The following is a 20,610-nucleotide window of genomic DNA, read 5'->3' on the forward strand; positions in this document are numbered from 1 at the left end:
CTAGATGGCATTCTACCACCAGAGCCCCCATTATTCTTTTTCCCCCACCCCCTGCCTGTATTTGAGACAGGCATTCTAAAGTCATTATTGTAATAATGCATAGAGACAATAGAGATGAGGACTGGAAGGACCTGCTCACCATATGAAGTTTACCACAAAGAGTGGTGAGTGCAGTTAGAGAAATAACTACACTAACAACTACCATGACAAAGTTAAAGAATGAGAGTAGATTGTCTGTTTTTTGTTGTATTGTGTTTGGTCTACACCTGGTGGCGCTCAGGGGTTACTCAAGGCTTTGTGCTCAGAAAATACTCCTGGCAGGCTCAGGGGACCATGTAGGATGCCATATGGATGGAACCCAGATTAAACCCATGCAAGGCAAACACTCTCCCCACTGTACTATCACTTTGGCCCCTGTTTTGCTGGTTTTATGTTTCCTTCATGGAGCCTGGAATGAAATGCAGGACTTCATATGTGCAAGGACAGTGCTCTTGGCTGAGTTCCATGCTCAGGCTCTTCCTGCAGATGGATTCACTCAGTTTCCCCGTGGCTGGTGCTTCAGGGGTAAACTGACCTTTGAAGATGTTGCTGTCCAGGATGTGGTGAGGTTGGAGATTAAGAACTAGGAACCAGGCTGGGGAAATGACTCAAAGAGCTGAGCACAGGCTTTGCCTGCTGGAGATTTAATGCAATTCTCAACACCTCACAGACACTCGAGCACTGTAGGGAGTGATCGAGCCTTGGGCCAGGTGTAGCTCTTGAGCACTGCTAGTTTGCTCTCTTTCCAGATACAGACACAGACAGACAGACAGACAGACAGACAGACAGACAGACAGACAGACACACACACACACACACACACACACACACACACACACACACACACACACACACCAGGAAATGTGGCTGATGCATATATTCAAAGGTTCTAACTCAGAAATTGTGCTCACACATTAGACCTATCTGAGTTTTATCCTTTTTTTCTTTAAGTTTTTCTTTCTTTTTTTCTTTTTGCGTTTTGGTTTTTGGTTTTTGGCCACATCTGTGATGCTCAGGGGTTACTCCTGGCTATGCGCTCAGAAATTGCTCCTGACTTGGGGAACCATATGGACACACTTTTCGTTTTTGTTTTGGTTTTGGTTATACCAGATCATGCTCAGGGCTTGCTCCTGACTACTGACTCTGAAATTACTCCTGCCAGGGCTTGGAGAACATTATGACGTGCCAGGATGGAACATGGGTTAGCCTTGACGAAGTCAAATGCCCAATCTACTGTACTCATTTTCCAGTCTCTCAACCTGAGTCTTCTCTTATGTAATTTTTAGTGCAAGTGACCCCAAAATATAAAATAAGAGGCATGCCAAAATGCAATATATGACCATTTGGAGAAGCCTGTAAGCATTTACTAATTTTATACCTTTTATATATTTTTAGAATGGGGCACCCCAGTGTTGCTCAGGGCTTACTCTGGTCTCAGGGGTCACTCCTGGTGGTACTCTGCATGTGAGGAAATGCTCCCTGCTAGACTGAATAATTGATACTAGCTATGAAGTTCTGGTTACATTTCAGACCTACTTGAGTTATTTTTTTTCTTTTTGTTTAGTTCCAGCGACACACAGGGTTGTGCACTCAAGAATTCCTCCTGGCAGGGCTGAGAGAACAATATGAGGTGCTGGTGATGGAACAGAGGTTGACCGTGTGCAAGTCAAGCGCCCAATCTGCTGTGCTATTTTTCCAGTCCTTCAAAATGGCTCTTACCTTGTGTGCCTTTTAGTGAAAGGAACCAAAAAATCTGAAATAAAATACATGCTAACATGTGAAATATGACCTGATGAAAGTTTGCTCTTCAAAGCCTGTAAGCATTAACTAATTTTTATAACTTTTTTGGGAGAATGGGGCTCCCCAGAATTCCTCAGGCATCACTCTGGACTCAGAGATAACTCTTGGTGGGACTCAGACCATCTGAACAAATCCATGTTACCTACACACAAGGGAAGAACTTGAACTATCATAGTATGACTTCAGCTCAAATTAGTACATTTTTGCATGTTAGTGGAAACAACATATATAAAGACTTAGAGATTTTTTATTCCATTGAATTAAATAGATAGAAACAGAATAAAGAATTAGTATAAGTTGGTCTCTTCATCAGAAGTGGGCTACTTGGTCTCTATATATTCAGGGAATTTAACAGGTGTTTGTTTTTATTTTGGGTTACACCTTCAATGTTTGGGGCTAATTCCAGGAACCACAGATGGTGTTAATTTGGGTCAGCTGTGTGCATGGCAAATACCTCAGCCCAAAATGTCCCTCCAGTCCTTAGACCATTTTAGGAGTCAACTCTTGAAGTTGATCCTAAAACCAACTACCTGGAACCAGAGATGAGGACCTTGTCTCAGGCAAAGCAAAGATCAACCTAACAATGAGTCTCACTCATGGTTAATGGTCTGGCAGGCTGATTATTTTAAAAGGAATTACTTCAAAGTAAGAATTCAAGGAATCCAGGGTGGGAAAAAAAAAAAAAAAACAGAACATAACAACTGAGTTGTCCTTTAAGGCCAATGGATAAGAATGGACTCAAGTAAGCTGAAACTGAAGGAACTCACCATAAAACGCCTGACTGGGGAATCTTACTTTTTTGGTGGGGTCAAGGGAGAGATGCCCAGTTGTGCTCAGGGTTAACTTCTGTCTTTGCACTCAGGGATCATTTGTGAGAGGCTCAGGGAAACACATGGGGGTGATGAACCTATGTCAGCCACATGCATGAAAATGGCCTTCCTGCTGTAGATCATTTTGGCTTCAGCAGTTTCATTTTTTATTAACCTAGACATAATGAGAGAGATAGAGATAGAGAGAAAGAGCAGATCGTGTTTTTCATTATTTTATTTCCAGCATCCAGATAGTATATTAGAAATTTACCAAGGAAACACGCATACAATTTGTCTCACAGAATTTTCATGATTTTCTACTTAATTGATGAAGGTCTTTTACTTCATTACAACATGAAGTATTACATCATTACAATATGTTTGGAAATTATTTCATGTTGGTTTAGTCTGGGACGGAATAGTGGGGGGAGACAAGCGTATGTCTTACTGTCACACTCAAGCCACCACTGGGAGAGCTGGACCTGGTCACCAAGTACACGTGGATTTTATTTTCTTTTTGTGTGAAGAGGCATTTCCATCAGCCCCAACACACTTCCCCATTAAGTTCCACTGGAAAGGCTGTGGATTAGTCTTTTGGAATGCTCAGTGGTCTGTCCATCTATTGGACCCAGATATTCTAGGCATGAAGTTGGTATCAAGGTTACACATCAGATATGAAGCAAGTAGAGATCACTGGACAGACAGATGGTCTAGAGTCTTGCATACAGCTGGGCATGACCCCAAAACAAAAAAGAAAAAGAAAAAACCTTAAAGCCTCATGATGGCAGTGGACTATATTACCCATTCATGTATTTATTATTTTCACAAAGTTATAGGCAATATTCAGTTATGAGTTATGAACAAACCCCATATTTGAACTCACATCTAGTTGGTAAGATGAACCCGATATTTCTATTGCACCCAAACTTCATAGGGGAATTCCTAACTCCCATAGTGATGGTGTGAGGCCTAGGGCCCTGCCTGGAAAGGCAATACAAGGAGGGTTAGGAACCTAGGCTAATGAGCAAGATTTGACCCCAGATACTGGTCCAGTTGAAAGTGAGGCACAGGCAATGATGACTGGTCAGAAGTCTAAACACTTTCTGCCAATAGGAGACAGCTCCGCCCACCTTTGGGTGTATAAAAGTGGTCTCCCTCTCAACATGCTTCACTTCTGCTCTGGACCTGGCTGAGAGCACATCGCCTGGCTGGTGGCTCCAGAACCTGGGACTTGGCTGAGCCAGGACTTTGCTTGGCTTCAGGATGGAAGTAGAAAAGGAAGAGCTCCACCCGGACTCCCCTTCCAAGGGGCCCTCTGGTCCCCAGCAGTCCTTCCCAGAGAAGGTCTCTCCCGAAAAGGGCTTGGAGATGGAGGAGAAAGCAGGAGAAGGAAAAGGTAAGAACTTGCCTTCCTGGTTGCCTTCCTGCAGGGTTTACCCAGAAGGGTGTGGGGTGATGAAAATGGGCTGTGAGGATGAGGAAGGAAGGTAGGTCCTACCTGGGATCTTGACTTTTGTGTTTCTGGCTGATTTTCACTTAGAGATTGGTGACAGGAAGTAGCCCCTCATTTTTAGGATTCAGGTTTTGTTTTGAAAAGTGGTCCCTTGGTTTGTTCTGAAGTGGCCAGCACATCTTTGTGGATACTTGTCCACTAGTTGACCCAGGTCAGAGCATGGCCCCATGTGACTTGTGTGACAGACAGTCACCTTGTTTCTGGTTCTGCAGACTCAGAGCCCAAGAGTGCTGGGGATGAGAAGTGCCCAGAATTGGAACCCCAGGACAGAAGCAGCAGCACAGACCAATCAGGTAAGAGCATAGGGTTCCAGGGAGTGGTGTTGATGGGTTTTCTGGCATCCCCAAGGCAGGGATGGTTGTTTAAGGTCCACTCACACTATTTTTGTCCCCAGAGTCAGAAAGCAGCTCTGATGAAGACAATGAGGACCGTGACTGGAAGAGGAAGAGGAGCCGGGGAGCCCACTCTCCCCACACACCAGGTGGGTCTTGCTGTAGGTCCCAGGGGGCAGACCATAACCTCGGTTTCTTCTTGAGGCGTTCTTGAATGTGGGAGCCGATGATGGGGTTCAGGGATCTTTGGGGGAGCAGGGAATGATATGTTATCTAATAAGTGAAGAGACCAAGTCGGGGAGGAAGGAGAGAGAGAGGGGTCAGGATGTCTTGAAAGTAGCCTGAATTGGGGAACAGGACCCAAGGACATGATGTGCAGGGTGTCTCATCCAATGAATTCTTTTTCCGCAGGAAGTCCTTCCGAGGTGGATCACAGTGGGAAGAGCTCGGGTGCCGGTCACCCCAGGGGCCCTGGCACTCTTCACAATGGCTGCAATGAGGAGGCCGACAGGAATTCCTGTTCCCGGAGGCACCAGAGAAAGCCCCAGTGCCATGGGCGTTGGCGCAGCCCACTTGGCAAGAGGCCCCGGTCTCCAGAACCCGAGAGCACCCGGGCTTCCAAGTGCCCCCGACTTCGGCGAGGCTTGGTGACCACCCTGCGCAGCCTGTCCCGGGCCATACAGGTGGACCTGGTGGAGACACAGAGGCAGCAGACCTGCGCCCCCCTCTCTCCAGACCAACTGGCCCTGCTGGCCCAGCTCCGGGCGCCCCTGACTGGCTTGGTGCAGGCCCTCTACTCCATGGCCAGCCAGGCAGCCTACGTCTTCCCCGCTGAGGCCTGGATGATGCCCCAGTCTCCCGGCTTTGCTCAGATGCCTGAGGCCTCTTCTCTACCGGCAGAGTCTAGGCCTGGTGCTGGAGCTGATAAGGTTCCAAATCATGCGTCCCCATAGTGGCCCAGGGACTCAGCAACCCCTGCAGGAACTCAGGTCTGCAGGAAGGGAACAGAGTTCTGAGACTTCTCCGATGCTTCCAGATAACAGGCCTGTGCTGCCGACTCAGCCGTGATCATTGAGAGAAGTGGGGTAACCTATCCCAGAGAAGGGAATTGAGAGACTCAGGGGAACTGGCTTCCTGGCACACTGTGCAGAACTCTTGCGTTTCTGTGACGGTGTCCAGACCATTGTATGTCCTGGAAAGAGATTTCTTTTGTGTGTGATACGGATTGTTTTTTATTATGGATTCCATAAGATCTGGATTCTTTATTGTTTACTTGTGAAGGGGTTCTTTCCCCTAAATGTGTGGGGTCTTTTCCCTCCCATTCTCCCCAAAGATCACACTCATACCAGCCCACCACACTCTCTTGTCAGACTTGGTCATCACCTTCTTTGCAGCAGGACAGAATCATGCTCTAAGCACTGTGAGCTGGTTTTGTGTTGAAGTGACTTAAATGTAATCAAGATGTTGGAAATGCAATGGATCTGTGGGGCGCCTTCATCCTGTATTGCACATAAGGTCTTTCTGTTTTTATTCTATGGATTTAATGGATAATTGATCTAGATATCATCGAGATATTGGGTAGACAATATATATTTTCTGATTTTTTTTTTTGGTTTGGGGCCACACCCGGCGATGCTCAGGGGTTACTCCTGGTTATCTGCTCAGAAATAGCCTCTGGCAGGCACGGGGGACCACATGGGACACAGGGATTTGAACCAACCACCTTTGGTCCTGGATTGGCTGATTGCAAAGCTAACACCGCTGTGCTCTCTCTCTGGCCTCATATATTACATATTTTCTATTAGATGTTTCCCTCTGTGCACTTATATTGGGATTTTTAAACTGTCAATGTTGCTTGTATATATAGTGTGTGAAATGAAATAAAAGCCTCTAACAATTGTTTTGTGCTTGACTCTGTCCTTTCCATATGGCATATCAGGAGGCATGTTTACATGGGCTGTGTATTTGACACTAGAGCATTTTCCCATTTACTAGTTTGGATTCTCTGACTATGGGCCGGAGAGGAGTGCATTTTCCTTCCTTCCTCCTCCCTCCCTCCCTCCAATTCCTTCCTTTTTTCCTCCCTCCCTCCCTGCCTACCTTCCTCCCTCCTTCCCTCCCTCCCTTCTTTTTTCCTTTCTTCCTTCCTTCCTTCTTTTCACTTATTTCCTCCCTCCCTCCCTCCTTTTCTTCCTTCCTTCCTTCCTTCCTCTATTTTTTATTTAAGGACTTTTTGGGATTTTTTGAGCCACAGTGAAACTCAGGGGTTACTCCTGGTTATGCTCTCAGAAATAGCACTAAGCTTGCGGGACCGTATGAGATGCTGGGGGATCCAACTGCAGACTGTCTTAGATAGCAAGAGAAAAGCCCTATCACTTACACCACTGCTTCAGACCCTATCTTAACATTTTTAAACTTTATTTATTGACTGACTGGTTTTTGGGCCACAACCAGCAGCGCTTAGAATCACTCCTGGCTCTCAGCTCAGAAACCACACTGGCAGGCTCAGGGACCATATGGGATGCTGGGAATAGAACCGGGGTTCATCCTTGTTGGCCGCTTGCAAGGAAAACACACTACCCCGTGCTATTTCACCAGTCCCTGTTTTCCATTTTTTGTTTTTATAGTACCAAAGATGCTCAGGTATGTGCACTTAAGAATGACACTTGGCTGGGCTCATGGAACAAATGAGGTGCCTGTGATGGAAGAAGGGTTAGCCATGTGCAAGTCAAATGCCCAATCTTCTGTACTATTTTCCAGCCTCTCAAACGGACTCTTTTCTTGTGTGCTTTGAGAATAAGTGTCCCGAATACCTGAAATAAATGACTTGCTAAAATGTAGAATATGACTCTTTGGAAGTTTGCTATTCCAAACCTTGTAAGCATTAGTTCATTTTTTCACTATTTTAGAAGTTAATGGGTCTTCCCAGAGGGGCTTGGGGCTCCTCTGGGTTCAAGGATCACTCTTGGTAGGTCTCAGACCATCTTGGGAGCAAACCTGGGTCACCTACACATAAGACAAGCACTTTAACTATTATAGTATGACTTCAGCTCAAAATAGTAAACTTTTGCACATCGGCAGAAACAACATACATGAAGACTTAATACTTATATATATATAATATATATAATAGAAACATAGGTAAACACAGGATGGAGAATTAGTCTAAGTTGGTCTCTCCATCAGAAGTGCGCTACTTGGTCTTTCTACTCGGGGATTTACATAGGAGTTTGTTTGTTTTTGTTTTGGGTCACACCCTTCAATGTTTGGGGCTAATTCCAGAAATGCTAGATGGTATTCCTTTGGGAAGTTGTGTGTATGGCAAGTGCCTTAGCCAGACTGACTTTCCAGCCCTTAGCTGACCCCAGAACCAACTACCTGGAATCAGCGAGGAAGACCATGTCTCAGGCAAAGCAAATACCAACTCAAACAATGAGCTTCTTTTATGACTAATGGTGTGGCCGGCAGAAGTCACTTTCAAGGGAGTTACTTCAAAATAAGAATTCAAGTAACCCAGGGCCAGCCAGGTGGCGCTAGAGGTAAAGTGCCTTGCAAGCATTAGCCAAGGAAGGACCGCGGTTTGAATCCCCTGGCGTCCCATATGGTCCCCCCAAGCCAGGGGCAATTTCTGAGCGCTTAGCCAAGAGTAACCCTTGATCATCAAACGGGTGTGGTCTGAAAAAACAAAAAACAAAAAAACAAACAAACAAAAAAAAAAAAAGAATTCAAGTAACCCAGGGTGAAAAATATTAAAATAAGACCCAGAAAACTTTGTTGATTTATAAGACCAAAGAATGAGAATTGATACAAGTGGGATGCAAGTGAAGATACCATGAAAAGACCGATGTGGGGAATCAGATTTTTTTTTGGAAAGAGGGAGGAGGAGCTATTTTCAATGATGCGCAGGGTTAACTCCTGACTTTGCACTCAGGGATCATTTGTGGCAGGCTCAGGGAACCATATGGGGTGTGTATACAGGTTGGCCACATGCAAGAAAATGCCCTTTCCCTGGTGTATCATTTTTGGTCCAGAAGTCTGACTTTTTATTTACTTAGGCATAATGAGAGAGAGAGTGCACATGCGATAGAGAGAGAGGAGACAGAGAAAGAGAGAGAGAGACCTAGCGAATGAGAGCAGAAAACATCTTCCAGTATAGCTCAGTATCTAGATAGTGTATTAGAATTTACCAAGGACAACACACACATATAAATTGTCTCACAGAATTTTCGTGTTTTTCTTCCTAATTGGTGAAGGTGTTTTACTTCCTGGTGGCCTTTAAAAACTCTTGGAAATTGGAACCAGAGTGATAGCATAAAGGTATGGCATTTGCTTGCATGCAGAAGGACGGTGGTTAGAATCCCAGCATCCCATGTGGTCCCCCAAGCCTGCCTGGAGTGATTTCTGAGCATTGAGCCAGGAGAAACCCCTGAGCTCTGCCATTTATGACCCAAAAAACAAAAACAAAACCAAAAAAAAAACAAATGTCTTGGACATTATTATTTCATGTTAGTTTAGTTCAGGATGCAACCCTATGTAAATCAGTGGGAGGGGACAAGCATATGTCTTTGTGTCACACTCACTCCACTGGGAGAGCTGGACCTGGACACCAATGCTCAGTAGTCTGTCCTTCTGCTGGAGCCAGAAATTCTAGGCATGAGATTGGAATGAAAGTTATCCATTAAAAGTGGACCCACAGATGGTCTAGGGTGTGGACTTTAAAGAATATAAAGATATTAATTTAAATAAAAAGAAAACAGAGAATATAAAGGAATGGCTGGAGAGATAGAATAGTGGAGAAATTACTCCTCGCCTCAGCCTAATCAAGTTAACCTGGGCCCCACCAAAAATGATTCCTGATCAGAGACATGTGTAAGCCCTCAGTACCCCTGGGTGAGACTCCAAAACCAAAAAAGGAAAGAAAAAACCTCAATGCCTCATGATGGCAATGGACTATATTACCTCTTCATGTATTTATTATTTTGACAAAGTTACGGCAATATTTAATGGTGGTTATGGACAAACCCTATTCTTTGAAATAAAGAATAAAGAATGAAATCACAAAAATTCTGTGAGACAATATATGTGTGTTGTCCTTGGTAAATTCTAATATACTATCTAGATACTGAGCTATGTTGGAAGACATAGCTAGTTTATATCTAGTTGGTAAGATGAATTAGATGCTTCTATTGCACTCAAATTTCATAGGAGAATTCCTAACTCTCACATTGATGGTATGTGGTGTAGGCACCCTGGAAAGGCAAAAAAGGAGGGTCATCACCCGCCCTAGGCTAATGACAAAGACTTGATCCCAGATACTGGTCCAGTTGAAAATGAGGCAGTGGCAATGGTGGTTGGGCAGAAGCCTAAACACTTTCAGTGAATAGGAGCCAGCTGTAGGTGAATAAAAGTGGGTCCAACTGAGCATCCTTCACTTCAGCTCTGGACCTGGCTGAGGGCACATTGCCTGGCTTGGGGCTCCAGCATCTGGAACTTGGCTGAATGAGGACCTTGGTTTGCTTCAACATGGAAGCAGGAAAGGAAGAGCTTCACCCACAGACTTTTGCGAAGGTGCCCTTCAGTGTCCAGCTGTCCTTGCTAGAGAAGGGCTGCACTAAAAAGGGCTTGGAAATGGAGGAGAAAGCGAGACAAGGAAAGGGTAAGAAGTCTCCTTCCTTGTGCAGGGTTTACCTAGATGAGGGTTGGGGGTGAAAGAAATGGGTTGTGAGGATGGAGGCGGGAGGCAGGTCCAAGCTGAAATGTTGACTTTTGTGTTTCTGGCTGATGTCAAAAACCCCAGTGTTAGGATTCAGGGAAAGTGGCCCCTTGGCTCATTCTGAGATGGCCAGCACATCTCTGTAGATACTTGTCCCCTGACTTGAGCCAGGGTCATAGCAGGGTCTCGTGTTACCTGTGTGATAAGCCAGTCACCCTGATTCTGTTTCTGCAGGCGCAGAGCCTGAGAGTCTTATGAAAAGAAGAGCTCTGAATTGGAACCCCAGGACAGAAGCAGCAGCACGGACCAGTCAGGTAAGAGTCCAGAGTTCCATGAGAGGAGATGAGGGGTTCCTAGCATCTCCAAAGCATGGATGGGTGTTTAGGGGACACTCACACTTTATCCCCATGTTCAGAAATCTACTCTGAAAGCAACTCTGATGAAGACTATGATGACTGTGATTGGAAGAGGAAGTGGAGCCCAGGAGCCTGCTGGTTCCACATAGCAGGTGGTCTTGCTTTCAGTTCCCAGGGGCTACCCAGGGATCACACCTTAACCTTGTGTTTTTCTTGAGAAATTGATTAATGTTGGAGTTGGATAGGGATTTCAGGGATTTTGGGGGGAGCAGGGAAATTTGTGTTATATATAAGAAAAGAGAGTGGGTTTGGAGGAAGAATCGAGATAGGGTTCACGAGGCTTTGAATGTAGTCTGAAAACGGGAGCAAGACCCATGGTAATGAGGTAGAGGTGTTATCCAATTCTTCTGCAGGAAGTCCTTCAGATTGATCACGGCGGGAAGAGCTTAGTGACAGTCGCCCAAAGAAGCCAGGCTCTCCTCACAGTGGCTGCAGTGAGGAGAATGACAGGAATTCCTGTTCCTGAAGACACCAGAGAAAGCCCCAGTCCCATGGACTTTGGTCCCTCCCACTTCGCAAGAGGCCCCAGTCTCTAGAACCCGAGAGCACCCAAGTTTACAAGTGGCCCCACTTTGGCGAGGCTTGGTGATCTCCCTGCGCAGCCTGTCCCAGGCCATACCGATGGGTGTGCTGGAAGCACCGAGGCAGCAGCCCTCCTCCCCCCACTCTCAGAACCAACGGGTCCTCCTGTCCCAGCTTGGGGCACCCGCTGACTGGCCTGGTGCAGACCCTCATTCCATGGCCAGCCAGGTAGTTTATGTTTTCCTTGCTGAGGTTTGGATGATGCCCCAGTCTCCCCACTTTGCCAAATGCATGGGGTCCCTTCTCTAACCGCAGAGTCATGGTCTGCTGCTGGATCTGAAAAGGCTCTAGCTAATGCGCACACGCACACACACACACACACACACACACACACACACACACACACACACACCCGCCAGCCCCAAGAAATCAGGGACTCCTGCAGGAACTCGGGTCTACAGGAAGGGAACAGAGTTCTGTGACATCGCAGATGCTTCCAGATGACAGATGGTGTTCTTTACATGACTGAAGCCCAAACACAATCACGTTTGTAATCAAGGTGTTTCAATAAAATATTTTTAAAAAATTGGATACATGCTGAAGGTAGTAAAACAGGCAGTGACATACTTTTCTACACAAATGTTAATTCTTCAGCAATGTTTTTGGCTTCTTCTGATATGTTTAAAGAAAAGACCTTTAACTTCTTCACATCTGAAACAACGAACCAAAAATCATACATTTTGTGAGAACTGTGCATGTGTGATTTGCAATAATGGTGCATTCAGATATAAATCTTTCAAAGTACAATAGTGGCATTTGTTAAATATATGAGGAAAATATTTCCTGTGGGTACTTGATGAAGAGTGCTTACTCAGTTTTTAAAAGAGTAAGTGAAAATGGGGCCGGTGAGGTGGCGCTAGAGGTAAGGTGTCTGCCTTGCAAGCGCTAGCCCAGAAAGGACCTCGATTCCATCCCCCGGCGTCCCATATGGTGCACCCAAGCCAGGGGCAATTTCTGAGCGCTTAGCCAGGAGTAACCCCCAAGCATCAAACGGGTGTGGCCCGAAAAAATAAAAAATAAAAAAATAAAAGAGTAAGGGAAAGTTGTTCGGTCTCTTTTTGTTGTTGTTGTTGTTGTTGTTGTTGTTTGTATTTGGGTCACACCCGGCAGCGCTCAGTGGCTACTCCAGGCTCCATGCTCAGAAATCGCTCCTGGTAGGCTCAGAGGACGTCATGGGTGCTGGGATTCAACCAATGACCTTCTGCATGAAAGGCAAACACCTTATCTCCATGCTATCTCTCCGGCCCCTCGGGTCTCTTTTTTATCTTACTTAGTTGTGGTAAAAATGAAACATAATAAATTATGGTTTATAAACAGTGACATTTATTTCTCACAGTTCCAGAGGATGGAAAATCTAAGAGTTGCCAGAGGATCCAATTTGAGAGCTGGATTTACTCCTGACTCTGCTGAGGAACGACTCTTGGTGATCTTGGTCTGAACCACATGTGATTTTGGAAGAGAAGTTGAGATGTCCTCATTCAAGGCAGTGGCATCCCTGCTACCAAATTGCTGTCTCCTCTTCTAATAGAATCTCTCTAAAAATATTTTGTTATAACAGAAAAGCATTCTAATTCTATTTAGGGATTGAACATATATCCCAAGCTGTTGAATTAAATAAATATGGGACTGGATGGAGGTGGATGCCATCCCAGGCCACGTGGCTCCGCAACCCCCATCCAGCTGGCTGGTCCCAGGTTTAGGTGAACGGTGGACTCAGACTCATCCAGAGACAGGCATCAGGAAGCATCAACTTTATTCATGCCATATTCACCACATGTGTGTGGCCTATATCAAAACCTTTCAAGCATTCAGCCATTCTTAGCTACCCTGCATCTTAATTCCTTTCAGCCATCTTACCTTTCACCTCCATGCTGGCCAAAGACCAGAGCATGCGAGAGACAGCCAAAAGCCCTAATCCCCTCTGGTCCATACCTTATCTACCTTTTCCAAGACCCCTCCCAAGAATGGGTGGGGTCTTGCAGGTAAGGTCAAGTTACCTAGGGAGAAAGGGTGGGGGGTGAGGCTTCACCAAGCCATGGAGAATTGTTCTAAGTGAAGCACCACCGATATCTCATGATGCAATTTCTAATCTGGGATAGGCACCAGGAAGATTAGGTCATTTTCTTTGATTCAGATTAGAAATTGAAATTCAGCCTGATTCATTCTCCTTCTCCAGTGTCTGGTGCCCTTGTTGAGCTCAGGGGTTTTTAGAATTTCACACTTGGGTCATTTGAGGATGACCTGCTCTAAGCTTCTTGGGGCTCCTCTGTACTGCTAGGCTATCTCTCCAACACTTTTTCCTTCCCGCTTTATTCTACTAAAAATAGTTAATGAAGACAACTGACTTCATGATGGCAGAGTAATGGAACAAGGATGCTTTAGTGATCCCCTAATCCCATGTGACCTCACATTACACAGAGACAAATCTTAATAGTTTTTAGTTGACATAGTGTATATAGCTGATTTGAGGATTATTCCATACATTCTATTTTTGAACATTATGCTTGACTTAAAAAAAAGTGTACATTGGGACCAGAGAGTTAGCATGGAGGTAAAGCGTTTGTTTGCCTTGCATGCAGAAGGATAGTGGTTCAAATCCCGGCATCCCATATGGTCCCCTGAGCCCACCAGGTGCGAAGCCAAGAGCGATTTCTGAGCTAGGAGTAACCCCTGAGCCCTGCCAGGTGTGACCCCCCCCAAAAAAAAGTGTATATTGTTATCAGAACTTTTCAAGGGAGCATAAAGACCGACCTTGGGGTTCAACAACTAACATCCCAGAGCCTGTAGTTGGTTCTTAACTACAGTATGCTTCAAGGGTAGACATCCTGTATTTCTTAAGTAAAGGAAATTCCCTTTCTAACTTCTCAAAAGTTTATTGGCCTATGCAAAAAAAAGCCACCACATCTGACCTCCATTTATTTTCCTCTTTTAAATTTATTTATACCTACTAGATAGGGGATCTCAACTTTTTTTAACAGAACCACAGAACATAAGTCATCTTGTTCAACCTTATATTTCTATGTCTTCCTACAAATTGAGAAAAAAAATGGATGGGACCCAGGGGCCAAGTGGCATCAGGAAGGGAAAAAATGACTAGATCTAAATATTCAAACCAAAGTTAGCAACAATAGAGTCAATTGACCCAAATTATAACAAGCTGCACACAAAATGGGCCTGTTACACTAGCAGTACAGTGGGCTAAGTATGGAGGTATGGGAGGCATGCGGGCAACTCTGCTGGAGGGAGGTCAACTGGTGGAGGAAATGACCCCAATTCACTGGCACTGTATGTCTGAAATACAACTGTGAGAGACTTTTAATTCACATTGGTTTCAACAAAAATTTAAAACAACTATTGAAATGTTTACATTGTTTAAAAGATATGTTTTTTGTTGCTGGTATGGTCATTTGATCTCCTACTTAACACCATGTCAAATGATTGCCTGGAAACAATGGGGTCCCGTCTCGTAAGCAGAAAGGGGCTCACAATAGGAAAACACAGAGAAATGATTCCTGCAGCAGTATAAAACAATCTGTTTTGATCATGAAATAGAACCACACATATATTAAAGAGGGAAGACAGTGTGTAAAAACACACAAAGGTGCTCACCAGAACCAGGATTCTTTGAGTGACTCTGGTCTCTGCTAAGGATCTGGAGGAAACCTGATTGCCATGAATGTGTTTCAGTCTTTGCTTGTGCCTGTACAGGAAGAGGATCATGGAGCCACTGCCCCAGACTATGAGTGCAGAAAACACAATTTCAGGGAATACAATCAGTGCCATATAGACTGGAACAGAGACATTCTCATTGCAGACCACATAACAATACCCCCATTGTTTGTTCCTTGTGATGTTTTCCAGGTTCCATCGGCTAGATACATAGAATGTGTGCAGAGGAAAAAACAGATGAACCAACATGTAGAAGATCCAGCAGAGGAAAATAGAGATAGTAACATATTGCGGAACTTTGACTTTCAGGTCCTTCCAGATAGAGTCCATGGGGCTGATCATAATGGCCTGGAAGACACTCATGAGGCAGGTGGTGCCAATGGACACACCCCTGCCCACTCTCTGAACATAGGAAAGGAAGTGGCATCCTAAGTCACTGAAGAGATGTTCCAGCCCAAAAGCTGCTATTGTGTGGGGGGCTCCTTTGGAGAGAATGACCAAAGAGTTGGACAGAGTCAGGTGCATGAAGATCAAGTCTATGGTTCTCACCTGACCTTCAGTGCAGTGAAGGAGCAGGTAATGGCAGAGAAGAGGGAAATTCCCCAGTGCTCCCAGGAGAGTCTTCAATAGCAAGACTGCTTTTACTGTTACATCACTGAAGGGCATTTTCTCAGCCCATGCACTGTCATCAAATAAAGGGCAGCAATAATTTTTCCCAATAAGAAGTTCCATTATAGCACAAATTTGTTTCTGTGCTTTTAAAGAGTTGTCTAATATCAACTACTGATGATTTTTGGGAGAATCTCTACTATGCACCTTAGCTTCAACTTTGTAATTAGGGATGACTTTTGGAGGGATCAGGAAAAATATAGCATGCCATGACCACACCCAAGGCGACAGTGTAGAAGACAAGAACCCTAGTCACTGCAGTCTCATTGCTGCACCTGAATAAGATTTCAAAGGGCAGAAAGAGATGGAGACAACTTCCAGTAATTTTGCAAAATTTGAATATATCGTAGAGTTTTCAGAAGTTCGATGATGTTATCCCAATTGGAGTTAAGTTTTGATGTAACAGCAAGAGTATCATGTAGCACAGCCACTGACAGCAGAATACCTGGAAACTCTTTAGTACTGTTAGAAAAGGAAAATGGAAATCCCATTTAGATCATTGCTTTTCTAAACTTATCTAGGATTAATTTTTAATATACAATAATTTTAAAGATTCAGGGAGAAATTCAATGTTTTCCAGACATACAAATGTATTCAGAATGGATTTTTAAATGAAATTTGAAGATGTATACTGAAGTTTATTTTATAAGTAAAGGGTGCATTTGACCTGAGCTTTGAGTCAAAATATATCTCTTCATTAATCAAGAATTTATTTGCTACATTGAAATGAGAAAATAGGGCCCGGAGAGATAGCACAGAGGTGTTTGCCTTGCAAGCAGCCGATCCAGGACCAAAGGTGGTTGGTTCAAATCCCGGTGTCCCATATGGTCCCCCGTGCCTGCCAGGAGCTATTTCTGAGCAGACAGCCAGGAGTAACCCCTGAGCGCAGCCGGGTATGACCCAAAAACCAAAAAAAAAAAAAAAAAAAAAGAAATGAGAAAATAAAAAAAAGTCAAGAATGTGTTCTCTTAAAACCAGATACAAAGACATGAAGGTTAAAGGGAAGTCCAAAAAAAGTGGGGGCAAGTGAGAGAAGGGAGAGAGACAAAGGAGAGGAAACAAGATCCTGTGTCAAACCCAATGCTGAATAATATAACTGTGTGATGACAGCAAATCCAGATAATTGATTGCTCTGGTATTGCTACTTTCCTTGGCAACAATAGATTTGACAACAATTTACAGACTCACTTAAATTGATCCAGCGTTAGGAAATTGAAAATCCAGTAGTCTCAAAGCACAGTTTTTCTGTGTCCCCTACATGGTGTTCTTAGAGCTCAGGGTGTGCATGGATGCACCATCGACCACTGTGTAGACAAAAACGCAGTTTGACTCAGCAGCCTGGAGGAACCAACCTCATTCACCTCAAAGCTGCCTTTGGACTCAGGTTCTCTCCACTCCCACAATAGAGAAGATCAAACCATATGAGAAACTGATCCCCATTATTTATCTCTGCATCTGTCTTAGTATGTTTTTGTGCCTGAAATGTTCCTTCTCTTGTTTTCCCTGATCTGTCACATGGGTCATAATAATTAAACCACATGTTTACACTGGGACACATTTCCTGTGATTATTAATTGCATAAAATTTATTTTTAAAAGTAGTTTATTCATTGAATTATTAATTGATTTTGGAGCACACCCAGAGATGCTGAGGGGTTACTCCTGGATCTGTGCTCAGAATTTGCCCCTGGCTAGCTCAGGAGACTATTTGGGATGCCAGGAAGCGAACCGGTCAGTGCCGGGTCTGCCACATGCAAAGCAAATGCCTTACTACTATTCTATCTCTTTGGCCCCCTACGTGCAAGACGTTTTTAAAGAGAGATGAAACTTTATCTGAGGAACATAAAAGAATGCAGACATTTATATGATGTCTCTAAGGATGCACTCATTTTTATAGTTGTATCCAGTAGTATTCAGAGCTTATGCCTGGCGCTGTGTTGAACGATTGATACTGGAGTAGCTTCAGGGGACCATGTGGCAGGCTGAGATCAAACTTGGATCAGCCAAATGCAAGCCACGTGCCCTACACACTGTGCCCCTGCTCTGGCCCCAGAAAACACTCAAGCTCAGTCTTTCATTCTACTCTTGAGCCTGAGCATGTGGGTGCTCTGAGCACCCCACTCAATACAGTGAACTTTCACCTATGGTTCCTGTACTGCAATGAGAAGATACATTCTCTAACACAAAAGTTGGCATGTTGTTGACCTTTGCATCATTCCTGGGACTGTGCCCCATAACATCCCTCTGTGAAGAACACACGCATCTGCTTGAGTATCGTATATTGGTGGAGAGTTTGAGCCTCTCTTACCTGCTCAGCCCATCACCTCGGAGGTAGCGACTATTCTCTCTCCTTCTGTGACTCTGTCTCTAGATCCATTTCTGTCCCAGTCACGTACACTTGCTCAGCCTTCCTTCCCAGAGCGGATTCTGCCTCTCACGCTGACACGCAGAGCCACAGTGGGCCGTTCTTGTTGCAGGGAGAGCGGGCCTAGGAGCTCCTGTGAATGTGTCTGGACCCAGTGCCTCTGGGAGGGAGGGGGCCAGACCTGATATAGGTTTGTGTGCAGTGACCTCACCTCCCTGCAGAACTGCAATTATCACTTCCCCTGCAGTGGCCATGACAGGGGAGACCTGGGGAGATGAGATAATTCTGGAGAACTTTTGCGAAGTGTTTAATTGCTTTAAGCAGTTCCTGGTGAATTTCTGCAGGGAGGCCTTTCTGGTGTTTTGTGGTTTTGCAGGATCCCTAACAACAAAATTTTAGGGAACACAATTAATGCTGAATAGACTGGGCCATAAACATTTTCTTTCTAGAGATGTACACATGCATAATAAATGACTCATATACAGAAGAAATGATTAATATACATGGGTACACGAGATACGTCATATTGACATAACAATATTCCTGATCTATTTTTTCTCTCTTTCTTCCTACCCTCTCTCCATTCCTTCCCTCTCTCTTCTCTCCCTTTATCTTCCTTCCTTCCTTCCTTCCTTCCTTCCTTCTTTCTTTCTTTCTTCTTCCAAAAATACATAGGAGAAATGACATTAATAAACATGTACAAAGTCCAGCGGAGAAAAACAGAGTGACAATATTGTGGAGCTTTGACTTTTAGATCCTTCCAGCAGGAGTCCATGTTGTGATCACAATGGTCTGGAAGACACTCAAGAGGCAGATGGTGCCAATGGATATGCTCTGCCCACTCTATGAACATACAAAGAAAGGCATCATCCAAAGTGTTTTAGCTGATGAAACACTGAGATAAAACACTGAGAAAGTGTTTTAGCCCAAACCTTCCATTGTCTGTGGGACTCCTTTGGAGATAATGGCCAAGTAATTCAACAAAATTAGGTGCATGAGAATCAAGTCTATGTCTCTCTTTTGGACTTCATTCCAGTTAAGGGTCAGGTAATGGCAGAGAAGAGAGAAATTTCCCAGTGCTCCCAGAAGTCTCTGATAAGAGGATCGCTCCTCCTGTCACCTCCCTGAATGATATTCTGTCCGTGCATAGATTGTCATCTGAGAGAGGTCAACACTTCTTCCTCTGAGCTTGGAGCCCCATTAGGACACTTGATACCAAGAATGCTTTGCTTATGTCCTTTTGTGAGGTTGTATGAAACACAATCATATACCTTATTTTGTTTAGAGATCAAACCTGACTGTGATTAGTCTCAATCTTGACTCTACACTCAGTGATCACTCCTGGTGGGGATCAGCAACCAAATATAGGGGCAGGTTTGAACCTTGGGTCTGCCATGTGCTGTTATATCTCTCTGGGCCTTGTACAAGACAGCAAGAGAAAAAGAAATGGAGAAAAATTAGTGACTTCAATAAGAGAGTCACATGTTTGAGGAAATGTTCTGTTTAATGTACTAGAGAAATAAAAAACAGATGTTTCATGGGGCATCTAGAGGGACTGAGGATACCTATGTATGAAAGCAGAAATAAACTTTGTCCCCACCAACAACAATAAATCATGAATGGAATATGGACCAAAATTTACAGGTAATTTCTCCCATTTTTTATGAAGAGACAGGGCATTTTATTTAAACTGTGAATCCGTACAGTCTTCAAATAGCATGTATCTTATTAAGTATATATGAAAGACAAATGACTAAAATTAACAATTGATTTTTATTAAATTAGACCAAAGAATGGGGCCCAAGCTATAGCATAGCAGGTAGGGGACTGACTTTTTACATGGAGAACCCTCAATTGACCCCCAACATTGCATATTGTCCCCAAGAACTGCCAGGAGTGATTCTAAATGAAGAACAGCAGTAATTTTGAACACCATTGGATGTGTTTCCCCCCAAAACAACTCCAACCAATCAAAATATAAAAGGTACTGAGAATAAGGGGAAATAATTAAGATAAAGAGAGAAAGAGACAGTGGAAGAAGGTGGATGGAAAAGAAAGAGTGATGCAGGTAAGAGAGACAGAGGAAGGAACGATGTATAGTGTAAGAGTATTAAGATTATTGTAATAAACCAATATTTCTCTTTTGGGACAGGGCAGTCACACCTCTTGATGTTTAGGGTGTACTTTTTGTTTTGCATTCAGGGATCACTCCTGTTCATAGAGTGGGCACGGGCATATTCATTGGCACATCTGCCTCTTGAGCATCTTCTAGCCATTGTGATCACAACATGGACTCCAGCTGGACATATCTGAAAGTCAAAGCTCCACAGTATATCACTCTCTGATTGTCTCTGCTGGACTTTGTACGTGTTTATTAATGTCATTTTTCTATGCATTTATTTACACTACCTTTTTCCACTTGATGACTAAGCATATGTTTTGGAACAGCATGGAAGAAGATGGATGGAAAAGAAAGATAGTTATGCAGGAAAGAGAGACAGGAAGGAAAGATGTAAAGTGTAAGAGCATTGGAATAAACCAATATTTCTCTTTTGGGACAGGGCAGCCATACCTCTTGATGTTTAGGGTGTACTTTCGTTTTGCATTCAGGGATCACTCCTGTGTGTTATGGGGACGTCGTGTCTTGCTGCCATTGAGCCTGGTTTGGCTGTGTGCAGGCAATTGACCGCCACTCAGTATTTTC

At 44.1% G+C, this 20,610-nt stretch overlaps 1 protein-coding gene across 1 annotated transcript; it reads left to right on the plus strand.

The window, feature by feature from the left end:
* Positions 1-3,911: 3,911 nt before the first annotated feature.
* LOC126028677 (protein FRG2-like-1) lies at positions 3,912-5,446 on the plus strand. The gene is made up of 4 exons (XM_049787612.1): positions 3,912-4,044; positions 4,374-4,454; positions 4,556-4,642; positions 4,905-5,446. Exons 1-4 carry the CDS (start codon positions 3,912-3,914, stop codon positions 5,444-5,446), a joined length of 843 nt encoding a protein of 280 aa, XP_049643569.1.
* The last annotated feature ends 15,164 nt before the right edge of the window (positions 5,447-20,610 follow it).

The sequence above is a fragment of the Suncus etruscus genome, chromosome 14 (assembly GCF_024139225.1).
Source record: "Suncus etruscus isolate mSunEtr1 chromosome 14, mSunEtr1.pri.cur, whole genome shotgun sequence".
NCBI classification, from domain to species: domain Eukaryota; kingdom Metazoa; phylum Chordata; class Mammalia; order Eulipotyphla; family Soricidae; genus Suncus; species Suncus etruscus.

Coding starts and splice junctions, on each gene's coding strand:
- LOC126028677 (XM_049787612.1), top strand. CDS start 3,912: ATGGAAGTAGAAAAGGAAGAGCTCCACCCGGACTCCCCTTCCAAGGGG. Junction 4,045..4,373: donor GAAAGCAGGAGAAGGAAAAG/GTAAGAACTTGC, acceptor CTGGTTCTGCAG/ACTCAGAGCCCAAGAGTGCT. Junction 4,643..4,904: donor CCACTCTCCCCACACACCAG/GTGGGTCTTGCT, acceptor CTTTTTCCGCAG/GAAGTCCTTCCGAGGTGGAT.